Source organism: Triticum dicoccoides, chromosome 1A (genome assembly GCF_002162155.2).
Source record: "Triticum dicoccoides isolate Atlit2015 ecotype Zavitan chromosome 1A, WEW_v2.0, whole genome shotgun sequence".
In the NCBI taxonomy this organism is placed as follows: domain Eukaryota; kingdom Viridiplantae; phylum Streptophyta; class Magnoliopsida; order Poales; family Poaceae; genus Triticum; species Triticum dicoccoides.
Window position 1 is genome coordinate 564142373 of NC_041380.1, and position 14160 is coordinate 564156532.

A 14160-nucleotide genomic window follows, 5' to 3' on the forward strand; every position below is an offset into this window, starting at 1 on the left:
CGATGGATGCATATTTTAGCTGAATGAACGGCAGACATCGAGATAGATTAGACTTCGCTACCTCCAAGCAGATCAGCTCTAACCCTCTTTGCTGCTATTAAAATCTCCGACCTTACATAACCTGACAAATTGTGCAGATGAATTATGTTAGGGTTTGTTAGTAGCGCGCCCTAGAAATCTGTAACGAAGTAGTCATTTTTCATTGTTGGGGCAAACAAGTCGTTGCGCATATAACAGAAACGATCTTGGCAAGCTGGCATATAGAGGACCTGGTTCAGTTTCTTTCTCAAATGCATATAGAGGACCTGGTTCTGTTTTCTTTCTTGCAGGGCAGGGCACCCTCCATCCAGAAAGAGAGAATGATTTCCGGGTTATCTGGTTATGTATTTTTCTCATATGATCCAAATTGGATCGGGTTCCACTATCATCAGATAATGGAACAAAACATGGAGTAACATAGTCTTGGCGCTAGAAAAACACAAAAACGAAAACCGCACAAAACGAAACACCCCATGTTATCACCCAGCAAAGGCTAGCCAACATGCCACATGCACCGCTACCAGGAGGGGTGAAGAACAAAGTTTTAAACTCCCTATCATAGAGAAACTGAAAGTTCTCAAAGGCCACATGCCCTCCAACTTAGAGTGGGAAAGGGGGGAAACCACACCCTTTTACCCCTAGATCACCGCACACGCAGGTGCTCAGACATAACAAAAGCAGCCATCATCACTTTTTTTTTGCCTCCGCTCGGGTTATCTGCTTATGTATGCACCAGGTTTCACAATACAGAAAAGAGAGAATTATTCCGGCCACAATATATATGTGAAGTGGACAAGCGACGATAAAATATCACTCTTTTCTTCTTTTAATTACCCTCTTGATACCAAGACGCGCCAGTTCAGATCCATGGCCAGGTATCTCTGCAGCTGGTGATGAATGGCTATCTTGAGGCATATCGGAGTTAGGGCAACCAACATCAGCATCCTCAGTTGGAGCTGTGAATTTGAAGAAATGTGAAGGTTAGCCTAAAAGATATATATCAATTAAGCAAAGTGACCTGCAGCACCAAGACCGCTACAGTCCTCAAATATATCACCCAAAACAGCTCCTACCATTATGATTATGCTTTGCTGGTAGTCTTACCTGGATCTTCATATAAAGGGCGTTTTCCCTTCATATTCCAGCTTACTCCATCCTGATGCCTAATTCCAGCAAACAGTATTTTCAGTTGATCTCTCACTTTCCTGGACTCATTCTTGACCTGTTGCTGCGACTGGTTCTCGAGGTCTGCCAAGGCAGCTTGGTGCCTCTGGTTCTCCTCTTCCTTCTTCCTTGAAAAACTTGTCAAAACATATTCACAAGCCGTTGCGAAGGATGAAACCTTATCCATAACTAGCGATTCAATCTGAAAAAGAATACGTTTATGAAACCTTATCCATAACTAGCGATTCAACCTTCATACTGATAAATAAAGATCTTTTTCGTTCACCGACCTTACCTCATCTATGGTCATAGACCCGGTCTCGGCGCATCTAGATTGGCTTCTGTTAAACACATTTGATGCGCCAGCAACATTGTTCCTGTTCGCGGGGTTCCTCTGATAGGACACCAGTGCTTCGTGACGTGGCTTTCCATGACAAATGATCAAAGGTTCATGTGAATATATGATATAACACACACAAAAAAAAGTTCAGTATTTGGTGCGTAGGTTCTATTTGTCATTACCAGCAATCGGCCATATGTGACAAGTTCTGCTCCCTTGCGTGACCTCGTGTCGTCTTCAACTATCGCGTTGATCACCTCCATCGTGTAAAACTGCATCCTGGGGAATTCGTCGTGTGGGATATTTCCACCGGTCACCTCCAAGTTATCCAAATAGAACGTCTGCACAAACAATAAAAGAGGCATCATGTATAATTATCAGAGGCATTGACTGGCTGGTACATTTTGCCGATGGATGCATATTCTACCTGAATGAACGGCAGACATCCAGATAGGTTAGACTTCTTGCTACCTCCAAGCAAATCAGCTTTAACCCTCTTTGCTGCTCTTAAAGTCTCCGACCTCACGTAACCGGACCAATTGTGCAAATGAATTATGTCAGGGTTTGTAAGCGCGCCCCAGTAATCTGTCACAAAGTAGTCATTTTTCATTGTTGGGGCAAACAGGTACGTTGCCGCGCATATAACAAAAGCAATCTTGAATTTTGATATTTCTGCTTTTGTCATCTTTTGGCCCCTGACCTTCTTCTTCACAATTGCAACCACGGGGCCTATGTCGCGCTCCGATTCGGATATTCCGAGAGTCTTTCGGATCGCTGCTATCACATTCTCAGGAACACCGTGTTGTTCACTCTGCACCGGTGCGCCGCCACATGGAATTCCCAGCACAGTTTCCACATCTTTATCATGGAAAGGTATGTCCCTGCGGTAACCTGTGATGATAGAGCTTGCTTCCTCATCAACTTTGCTTAGCAGCCACATGAGGAAGTGCCGGTTTGTCCTCATGAGCTTTGGCAGGAGAAGCAGGCCCCCAAAACCAATCTCCCTCACATAACCTTTCTTCTCTTCATCTAATCCATGGATCAAGTTGTACATTTTCTTCACGCTGCACCTTGAACCGATGCACGTGTTCTTTTCAAGTCCTTTGTCATGCTCTCCGATTTCTGAATCAAACTCTGGCTCAGCTACCCCTCCAGGAACTCCTCCTTTTCCATGTCCATTATCATTTACTCCATGTCCTTTACCATTTTTTTCAGATTCTGAATCAGGCTCTGAATCAACTCCTTCAGCATTTTCATCAAATTCTGAATCAGACTCTGACTCGACTCCTCCTTCAGCATTTGCATCAAATTCTGAATCTGAATCAGACTCTGACTCGACTCTCCCTGCAGGAACTCCTCGTCCTTCCTCTTCTGATGAAGAACAGAGGTCTATGCAGTCATCCATCCCTGATGCACGAATAGTTTCTTTCTTCTTGTGCATTGCTACACGAATAATCTGTGTTATATCAGTAAACCATATTACTATTCAGGTACTTCCTATATACAGTAGTAAAAAAAAGAGTATGCATAACCATTGTGGTAAAACCAGATACATCTAATAGGAGGGGGATCTGAATGACACTCCCGAAAACACTAAAATCAGACATTAAAATGTTGTATTGCCTAATCCCTCACTATTTAGACCATGGTATCGAAACATCGATGTCTCTTTACTGAATATAAGTAGGCTTTTGCCATAGATTGAAACCAGAGAAACTCCTCAGAGCTTAAATAGTTGTAGAAGGAGAATACTGATTCAAGGAAATAACAAGCCATCAAAGAAGATACTAATGCAATATATTCTAGCACCCTTGGAGGGAAGAACTAACCGGGCCTCTTCAGCTCAGTGGAACCGCTGGAGCTCCTTCTCCATGTTCCCAGCACAAACACAAGCACACGCAGGGTATCCTTGAAGAAACTGGGTGGGCGAGGTCTTCAATGGAGCCAGCCGTGTAGTAGGTGCCCAAAGGACGGGAGGGTTTCATCGGGAAGGAGCGCGGAGAGTGGGCGACGGGACGGGTCACTGCGCGGTCACGGGGTGAACCTAGCTAGCCACGGGAGGCACGGTATGGGGCAACAAGTTATGAGGCTCGATGGAGATTCCATATTCGACTCATTCATCTAGCCGTTGGGCAAACACATGAATCATTCCTTTCACGTACAGCTCACGGCTCAGGCCGCCAAATTCACTGTTCACTGTTCTGACCCTTATGTGAAACTTTAGCACGATTTGACCCTATTTATAAAAAAAAGTTTGAATCTAACCCTTTTTCTACTGTCATACACGTTGACGGTAGGATATAACAGGCTACCGTTATAGTCAATGGCGACAGGCAACGATTGGCAAGTGGCTACCGCCACACTTGATGGCGGGTAGGACCTGGGCCGAAGTAAATTATAAAGAACATGTGTTGCCCAGTAGTACCAAGCTGGTTCACTGGCTTGCTGGCTAGAGCGTGCAGCTTAGCAGTAAACAGTCCTTGGGTTTGAGTATTGTCAAGGACAGGTTCCTTTTTGTTTATTTTTTTGCCCAACAATAATTTTAAAAATAGCCAAATCGATGTTACATATGGGTTACTATCAAAAACATTCTTTTGACCATGTAAATAGCATTTATAAGGAATGACAGGAGAAGATCTTTTCTATTTTCTAAATACAATCACTGGATGTATGCTTCCTTATGTGTAAGATATGATGGCATCTTCATTCAACATCTTCACGGTCCATCGGTTACCATGCCACAATTGTGTCCTACGCTTAGTAAAAATGAAAAAACTAACTAGCCTAATTGATGTTAGATATGGATTATTGTCAAAAAAATCGCTTATCATTTAAAGGAAAGTGTGTGTTTTTAAGGAATGGTAGGAAAATATCTTCTCTCTTTCCTAAATACAATCACATGATGCCAAGGAAAAAAATATGTTTATTTCTTTTGCTCAATAAAAATGAAAAAACTAGTCTAATTAATGTTATATATGGAGTATTGTCAAAAATAATTGCTTACCATTTATTGGAAAGTGTGTTTTTAAGGAATGATAGGAAAATATCTTCTCTCCTTCCTAAATACAATCACACCATGTGTGTTTCCTTATGTACATGATATGGGTAAGACATAAGAAATGTTTTTCTTTTTCTTTATTTTCTTTACCAAGGTAAAACTACGTCTGGATCACTTGTGTTAAAAAATGTTTTGTGTATCACTCTCACATATATGTGCACTTACCATTTCAACATGTGTGCAATCTAGTTAATATTCATGTATGTGTTTTTATAATTTATGTGAATATTTGAATCAAATTCTATATTTTTTTGTTCATGACACAAACATGTGTCATGTCATATGTACCCACACTTTAAATGACATTGTAACATTCACTCGATGGTAGCATATTAGTTAACACAATTGTGGCACGGTAACCAATGGACCTTGAAGATGTTGAATCGAGATGCCACCATATCTTGCACATAAGGAAACATGCATCCTGTGATTGTATTTAGAAAAGATCATCTCATGTCATTCCTAAAGAATAACTTTCCTTGTAAATGATATTTACATGGTAAAAAATGTTTTTTTGATAGTAATCCGTGTGTAACATCAATTTAGGCTATTTTTTCATTGTTACTAGTAAAGGTGCCCGTGCTTTGCAACGGGATGATGTTGTTGTAACATTCTATAAAAAAGACGAAGATCAAGCATAACACAGTATTAAAGAATGACAATAAATAAATGAAATACTGAAAATATAGAATCAGTTCATATATAGGATGTATCACATAAACATAAATAGAACATAACTACTTCTATCGACTCTTGCCGAGTCCAATATGAGTATAATAAATCAGAAACAACATCTTTTCCACACTGAACAACACAGCAATTATATGAGTAAATTTGCCCATGTGTTGCCACGGTTGTTTTTTTACTTTCTTTTTAGGCCATGTAGAATTTTGCACAATGTATTCTCTAAACATTCCAAATAGTATGAAACTGATAATTCAAGAAGTGATGTCACATAACCAGCCATACCCAACCGTGGTCCAGATGACCTGAATTTCATGAATTATTGCTACGTAGAAGAATAACCTATCATGTCATTTTTTTAATCCTCCTAGGAGCTTGCCCTTTCTTTTGAAAAAATAATATGGATTTACCTATCTCAGTTCAGTAGAAACATATGAGTTTCTACCAGATTATGTGCAATCTGGATGCATGTGATAGCACTGTCGCAAAGTGGCAAAGCAAACAACAAAAGGACAGAAGGGAGAGCATAATATGACATTTAGGCATGTTACAATACTGAGATTAACAACATCCATCCCATGCCAAACAAAATTAGAATGTGCTAAACACAATTAACATACATCGCTTTATTGCAAGGTAGTCATGACCACAATATGGTCGTCGCTTCTCCCTCTGGCATTGCCGCTCGCCCATCAACCAAACCACGGCAGAGACACTGGCTATAATCGCTCACCCAGCAAACACCCACGGCAGAAACACTTATTATAATTGCTTGTCCTGCAAACACCCAAAGCAGAGACACTCTGTGCAGGTTGTATTAGATAACTTTGTGCGGGTACCTTTGTCAGATATGGATGCCTATTCCAATTAAAGAAAATATCCATTTCTTTCGGAACTCGCCCAGAAAGAGTTGACAGACAGAATGGTATCAAGATTTACCAAAGTGTCACCTCACAACTCCCTGGTTGACACAAAACAGCATGTTAGGATAGATCATGCCGTATGTGCATTATTCAAAGAGCTAAATGATATATATATATATATATATACAGAGTAGAGGCACTCTAAGTTTCACATAGATTTACATTCCAGCAGGGGTTCCAAAGGAAAACTAATTAATTTTGATAGAGCTCACTGTCAAATCAATGAAGCACAGTCTTCCATTTTCGTAGTTCAGTATCAACCATAAGAACCTAAAACTGAAATGACTGAACTCACAAATCCAACAGTTTTCTACATCAACAACTCACATGCATCCCATCTCAGAAATATTGTAGCCTGTCCTGAAAACTAAAGCATGTGTGGTATTTGTTGCTCTGTTTATAATTAAGTGTCTTGTTGCATGCTTGTCTTGAATAAAGGGATAAATGCAATAATATGTGTAGCTGCGTAATATATAGGAAAGAGTGGCGATCTTAACAGTGAAAAGGGAGAGCTTCTGAATTAAGCACAAGATTGCATCATCCCTTCTTAAAAGTATTTTAGCTGAACCTGACAAACTAACAGGGGCACTACTTATGCCACCTAACACCCAAAATTACAGAACCAAAAAGATGCAGTATGCATTTTGGATCAATTCATATCCTAATGATTTAAAATATAGCAGTCGTGCTTAAAAGAACATAATTTGTTTAAGTTGTAGTATATGTAGCAAACATGCCCGTGCTTTGCAACGGGCGAAGAAAACGACATTTTCAAATTTAGCGAGAACTGTATGTATTTGCAAAATGCAAAAGATCAGCTAAACAAATGATCAGAGAATAAATGGGTTTTCTATAGATCAATGTTCAAGTTTCTGAAGGAGGTTATATACATGTTGTTGAGATGAAGATCTGTGAGGATGTGGCATCTTCCATATTGCATCTCAGAAACTTAGATTGGACCCTGAGAACAATTTGTTTTTCTATTTAGGAAAGGTTAATTAATTATTTTCCCGCAAAAAGGTTAATTATTGGCTTCTTCTTTGTTGCCGTTTCATTGTGTGTTGGAGCTTTTCTTCAGACTACAGGGAGAAACCAAGATATGTGCTTGAACTGTTAATTTAAGTCTTTTCTACCAGTGCGATCATCTGCAGTTTTGAGTTACTGCCAGCTACATCTATGTGCTTCCCAGTTTCCTTGTGAATTGCTGGAGAACAACTTAATGTTATGTTTCTTTTTATTTTGAGACTTCATACTGTAGCTGCAGTATCAGGTATCTAAAATAGTTAGTGTATACAGGATACAAGTACAAGAATCCTGATGTTTCATTATAACTGTAGCATCTACTCCAAATACTGAATGATGGCATTACCTTGTCAAATACTGAATTAATGCAGCTACTTTTGGTTTTTTCAATAGTTAATTGTCCTGACTAAAATAAGGATTTTGACATTGGTTATAGTTTTGCGGCAACTTAATGATAGGCTGCAATTATTAATCCAAAAAATATATATTGGTGCTAGAGCACAATAGCTGTGCACAGGTACAGGAAAACAATTGGCATATACACGATACAGAAGAAATTAGAAGTAAATAGTACACGGGGGCAATCAACATACAAAGCTCATGTTCTTCGAAGAAATCTGCAACCAATCAAAGGAGACGGAGAGGGATGTGAGAGCTCACCCACTTGCCTGACACAAGAAATAGAAATTTTCTTAGTCTGCAGATTCGGTAAAGCAATTACAGTGAAGTGTAACATTCCAACTCTATAAGACCAGTTTCTTGGAAAACATTGTTCAACATATGTTGTTTAGAGTTATTATAGAGTTTAAAAAGTAAGTAAATTTGAATTAGCAAGATGAAAGCCAATTCTACATTGTAATTTTATAAGTCCAAAACATTTAGACGACTCCATCAAATGTATAGCTCAGGACTGAGCTATTATCCTTTTGAGACATCTCTGCACACACTCGAATGCTGGCTTTGCTTGTGAAAAGAATTCTTGTTGGCATAAAAAAGATACAGTGGTAAGGGAACTTACCGAGTAGACATTGTAGTTCCACTGAGCTATTATCCTTTTGAGACATCTCTGCACACACTCGAATGCTGACTTTGCTTGTGAAAAGAATTCTTGTTGGCATAAAAAAGATACAGTGGTAAGGGAACTTACCGAGTAGACATTGTAGTTCCATAGCCCAGGACTAATTGCCAATCATGAATCATAGGAAGGGGGTCGAGGAATCAATATTTTACCCAAAAATCCAATAGATGAAACGTTCATGCATGGTCCTGTATGTAACCTTTGTACCTCTCCATAACGCAATATAGCATCACACTAAGCCAGCCAGCAGCAAACAAACCAGCTTTTACCTGTCAAATTCAGGTCCCAGATAAATCCTCCCCTCACTCGCCGTCCGCCCCTGCGTGTCCTCCACATGAGATTAGCAGCAGCCGCATCAAAGTAGTAGCAGTATCAGCATCAATCAACAAACAACAAGAAAGCAGCAGTATAATATGCAACTAACAGGAGCACACCAGCGGCGCACAACATACAGAGCAGTCGTCCCTCTCCCCTGCCCTCCCCGCACCAGCAGCGCACCAGACCATCCTTGCCCTCGTCCATCTCGCCCTGGGAGTCCCGCACCATGCGCTCCCCGACCAGCGCCTCCTTTGCCAAACGCCGCCCACTCCCGCGAACGTCCGCGCCCTATCTCCTCTTCATCGGAGAAACCAACAGCACAGCCTCCTGCCGTGCCTCCCCCTCGTTTCTCTCCTTCCTCCCGGTTTTCTCTCTCCCTCTCTCTCGTCCTCCCTCCTTTTCTTTCAGGAGCACGCCGGAGCAACCGTGGTGCCGCCCGGGAGAACCCCGATGCCTTGTTAGTCCCGCCGCCGCTCGCCTGGATCCGGCCGCCTCGGAAGTTCCGCGCGTCCAGCCCGTCAGCCATCACTCTCCGCAGACCTCACTCGACTGGATCGAGCAGGAGATCCGCCTGCCGCCCCGCACGCTCATTGACGATCGATCTGGGAGGAGACCCTGATGAGTTGACCCTGCTCAAATTAGCCACAAAAGGAAAAAAATCGTGGGTTGAATCCTCTAAAATGCAGGGTCTTTTTTGTAAAAACGAAACGTTTGCTCAGTTTAGCCACTTAAAAGAGGAGTGCGGGTTGAATTCTCAAAACCGAAGGGGCTTTTCTGCATAAATTCCGACGACGTACGACCAGAAGCAATGCGTGGTTTATATTATATATATATATAATATAATATATATAGAGAGATTGGGCAAAAAAAATTAAAAAAAATATTTGTCCTTGGCAAATATCAAACCAAAGACCTATGGTCGCTAACGTGCACGCCCTAACCAGCCAGCCATCGAAGCAGTTTAGTACTACTGGGCGATCCACATTATTTATAGCATTTACTTCGGCCTAGGTCGCCGCTTGCCAATCATTGCCACGTCATTATGTTGACCAAAAGCCTACTGCCAACGTCTATGATGGTAGAAAAATGGTCAGATTCAAACTTTTTTACGAATATGGTCAAATCGTGGTAAACTTTTGCATAAGGGTCAGAACAGTGAATTTGGCCGGCTCAGGCCAACTCCAACGCTAGATCCCATTTTATCTGTGTGTGTGTCCACACTTTGAAGCAAACAGACAGAAAATGTGACCCAAACACATACCCCATCCCATTTTTTGGTCCCTTTGACCCCATCTCTCGATCAAATTTGGTCGTGATTTGGGTCCAAAGTGGACACAAACCGGACGTTTGCTACGTCCCCGTGTCCTGCTGTGTCCATTGCATGCAGATGATGACCCGTCTTCATCCGAGCAAATGGACCCACCACCCACCACACCGCTCTCTTTCCCTCTCCTCCTTTTTTACCCACCATGCTAGGCCAGTGGCTGCGCCACGGCGCTCAACATGCAGACGAGCAGTAGCGAGGGGGATGCCGGTCAACCCGAACGTTTAAGGGCCATTTGAGGGGTCCGTCTGAATCAAAAATCGTGACCGGGCAGTGACCAGGTGACCTGCCCAGATGTATAAGGCGGGTTTTAGAGGTCGGGCTATTAACCCGGCCTCTTCGGCTCAGTGGAACCCTAGTGCTGTTTCTCCGTCTTCCCAGCACAAACACAAGCGGGGGGTCCTTCAAGAAACTGGGTGGGCGAGGTCTTCAATGGAGCCAGCCGTGTCGTTGCCCAAAGGACTGGAGGTTTTTATTGCGAAGGGGCGCGGAGAGTGGCGACGGGACGGGTCACTGCACAGTCACGAGGCGAACGTTCAATCCTTGTACCAGCTCGTGGTATGAGGCAGGCTCGATGGAGATTCCAAACTAGCCATCCATATATTCGACGCGTCTCGTCTAGCCGTTGGGTTGCAGCCGCTCCATCGGTTCTTCTACTTCTATGTAGTAGTTATTACTAGGGTAATATATACTTCTATTATAGTTTCATGTGCAAATACATATGTTTTTGGAGAAAATTTCGGGTAACCTCAGCTTCAGGGAAGCTCGCATAAAAAATACCATATCTTCTGAGTTTTTTATAAGAAAGATATTTTTAGTTCTCCTACGCAAATCAATGGAGCGACACATGAAGTTTTTGAAAATAAGCACATGAAGTTTCTTACAAGATACATACACGACCACTTCTCTTGAAAGACGTGGGCATTTTTTCTTGCGGCACATGAACATATCTTTTGATAGACACACATGTATTTATTGTTGATAAACATGAACAATTTTTCTACATATACATACACATTTTTTTGAATGCATAAACACATGAACTTTCTTTTGATGTACAACTCAGGGCTCTCTAGTCGGCTGTCGTGGCGCTCATGTCATCCGTGCTTCGCCTCTCTACAGTCTTCAAAGTCTCTCACCAACTTCAATTGTTTGCTCCCTCCACCCCGTGTTTCCTTCCTTGCTTCCCCTAAAAGGTCCCACCGTGTTGTGCCCACCGATCTAGCCACGCCTTCACATATACCAAGACCCTTAATCTCGAGCCGCTATGTCCCTCTTCAATTGGTAGGCACGATCGGGTGGGTGGAAAACGATGGCTTTGATGGGCGTGGTGAACATCACCATTGTGGTGGTGCTAGACAACCCCGCCGCCTTACTCAAACCCCATCCAATTCAACATATTGTATGACAGTCTTGTTCCGCTTAACAACATCATGTATGCACTATGCCCCTCCTTCCGTCTATAGCCCTCTTTCCCATGCACTTGTCCCATTCTTATGATCATGCCATGAATATTAAACAAATTTGAAATATGAAGGTGCCCTTACAATCAAGGTTTTTTTTCTTTGCATCCACAAAGGCGTGATCCTAACTTAGAATAACCGAACACATGCAATTGCCCTAGTAATTTAAGTGTTGTTTCTGCCATAAGGATGAGACAATCAAATATGTTTCCTTCCGATGCAAGTTTGTGTAAACGACATGTCCAGTCATCAAGGGTGCAACGAGGTTTTACATGCTCACACTTTTGTTCACCCGGGTTCGAGAGGGTGGCTAGCTTTCTTGGATTTGTTTGTTAAGTATAACACTCTTGTTTTTCGATACCTCAACATCCTGATCCATTACCACAAGCCGCATATTAAGGATTGGAAGGAAGTCGATGGAGGATTTGAGTAGGTGATTGTACTCGGAAGGCAAGCTCTTGTTCTATGGTTCTTATGCGATGTTCATTATCCTTCCAATGTCGACCCTATCTTTTTTTCCAATTGCCTAAAGGGGTGTGGGAAAAGCCTTCACCTCTCCTAGTTCTTTTGGAAAATTGATATAATCATAAATAAAGTATATGGTGACCATTGGTCCCTAAATTGTATCGTGAAATGACTTTATGTATCATTTCATCAGGAGACCTCCTTTTTCAAACAAAAACAATAACACTTTCATTTGAATAGTTGGGATTTATCGCAAAAGCTACAATGGCATTACTTCGTCGGTTCGAACCAAGGAATCCGTTAGAAATGTTTTGAAATGGATATTGTTCTCTCATCGATCAAGGACTGTTATATGAAAAGAAGTGGGGTTTGAGAAGGGGAATGGAATGCTCAAACCGGGATTGCTAGAGGAACGCATTTTCAATAACATAACTTGTGCTCCTAGAATATGGTGTTCCATAAACTCTGGAGACAACAAAAGAAACTCTTTTCTATAAATGGAAAACTTACTTTTCATAATTTATAGATGCAACAAATGAAATTGAACCTTATAGTTTAGTAAAATTAGTAGATCTTATTAGAACTTTTATCAATAGTTTGTGCATGGTGGTTTTCTTATATATAAGAACTTATGCACCTTCTTCACTTCTTGGCCTACCGAGACTATGCTTCAAACGCCGCAAGTAGGCGAGCTTGCAGACAATTTCCCGGCCACCCCGCACCGCTTGGTTCTCTCTTGAGTTCAATCAAAAAAAGGGAATTGAGTGTACGAGAGAACTAAACATGAAGCACTAACACGATAGCCTGCATGATTGAGCCGGCGGTTGGAGCGTGAAAATCTCTTTTCGTCAGATTGGAGATGAAGCCATAGAGTAGGATGAGTCGTGGCCCACAAAAGCGCCAGGCCCAGATGCCTTTCAAACCAACTACTAGAATGTATGCCATAATGATGGCATACTTACCGATGATCTTTACTTCTGACCGTTATTGAAGATCCTCCTCCCGTAAATCCTCAATCTCATCATTCCAGTTTTTCAGATCTCTGGGTAGACATGTTCGCCCGTGGTATGGTAATGTTGGAGTGGTAGATGTATGGTTCCTCTCCGGTTTGCTGGCCCTGCGAAGAATGTAGGGCCGGGCGGCAGAGCGTAAGGAGATGAGTGGCCAAAGTAAGGTGTCCAAGACGACTACAACCAAGGGCAACAATACCATGGCGGCACAACTCTTCCCTAGAACGTGCTTACCATGTAGTGGCAGCTAGCTAACGGAGTGGCATTTTTTTGAGGTGAGATGCCAAGTGGGCTACCCCGTTTCTCTCCCTTTCTTTTGATCCTTTTTGTTTCGCCCATCTTTCATTTGGTTTATACAGTGTTGTGATGGTTGCTTGAGTTGCGACTTGCGACGAGCGAGGTATTTGAGAAGAGTTGTCAAGCCTCAGGGACGTGAAGTTTTGGCACAATTGCAAACTGGGCCTTAGTTGATGTTCATGATTTTTGTACTTGTCCACAGTGGGTAACCAACGTCGATGCAGCATCTAGTCATGCAATACCATGCATTTGCTCCCATTTTTCTCCAGCGGTTCGATTGAAACTTTGTTTACAAGGCTTCGTGAAGTACTAAAACTAGTAGTATATTTCTTCCGAGAATCACTAAACATATCAGAGTCTGAACCTTTTTTCGAGGATATCTTTTTCAGAAAAAGAAAGCTAGAATGTCAACACTTTTTTTTGCGACATAGAACAGCAATACTTTTTTTTAGAGCCAATACTTAACACTTTCAGCCCACACGCAAAGCTTAGCCTTTTTACACGGGCCGACTTTGTATTCTGCAGCCCATTTATGTCGTTGGCTCAGTTATGAAGTACTCCACAGTCCACACACAGTCTCCTGCTAAGGGCATCTCCAGCCGTTGGCCCCTCCAGGACGCATAAAAATTGCCCCTTGGGGGCGAGCCGGCGATACACTCGGCGCTGGGGGCGGTTTTGCGCCCAGTCGTCGCTCCCAGCTCGCCCCCAGGCGCCGAAATTGGCCCACTTTGCAGCCCAATTTCGGCGAATAAAGGGTCCATATGGGCGAGAATAGGCCCATATTCGGCGTGGTTTCGCCGTGTCTCGGCGTTCAATTATCAACACAATTATTTTTTATCACATATTTTATCACAGGAAAATCAAATACTTCAACAAAATAGTACAACAACAAATAGTTCAATACAAATTATGTAGTTCAACAAATAAAAACTCGTATTTCATCACACGGCGTCCCCCTTGAGCCTCCATAGGTG

The 14160-nt window shown here is 42.1% G+C and overlaps 1 protein-coding gene across 6 annotated transcripts; it reads right to left on the bottom strand.

Moving 5' to 3' along the window:
- Positions 1–498: 498 nt before the first annotated feature.
- On the bottom strand, positions 499–9237 carry LOC119290898. Of its 6 annotated transcripts, none has more exons than XM_037569603.1 (8): positions 8379–9237; positions 7892–7899; positions 5906–6246; positions 1971–2999; positions 1726–1884; positions 1499–1627; positions 1144–1405; positions 499–995 (listed from the first exon to the last, which is right to left on the bottom strand). In XM_037569603.1, exons 4-8 carry the CDS (start codon positions 2982–2984, stop codon positions 850–852), a joined length of 1710 nt encoding a protein of 569 aa, XP_037425500.1. In that variant the 5' UTR covers positions 2985–2999; positions 5906–6246; positions 7892–7899; positions 8379–9237; the 3' UTR covers positions 499–849. The 6 variants fall into 6 exon arrangements, with proteins under 6 accessions (XP_037425500.1, XP_037425472.1, XP_037425489.1 ...); XM_037569575.1 differs by having other exon boundaries at positions 7825–7899; XM_037569592.1 differs by lacking the exon at positions 8379–9237 and adding an exon at positions 8250–8365 and having other exon boundaries at positions 7825–7899.
- Between the last annotated feature and the right edge of the window lie 4923 nt (positions 9238–14160).

Coding starts and splice junctions, on each gene's coding strand:
- LOC119290898 (XM_037569603.1), bottom strand. CDS start 2,984: ATGCACAAGAAGAAAGAAACTATTCGTGCATCAGGGATGGATGACTGC. Junction 1,406..1,498: donor GGTCTATGACCATAGATGAG/GTAAGGTCGGTG, acceptor ATTCTTTTTCAG/ATTGAATCGCTAGTTATGGA. Junction 996..1,143: donor CCCTTTATATGAAGATCCAG/GTAAGACTACCA, acceptor TCAAATTCACAG/CTCCAACTGAGGATGCTGAT.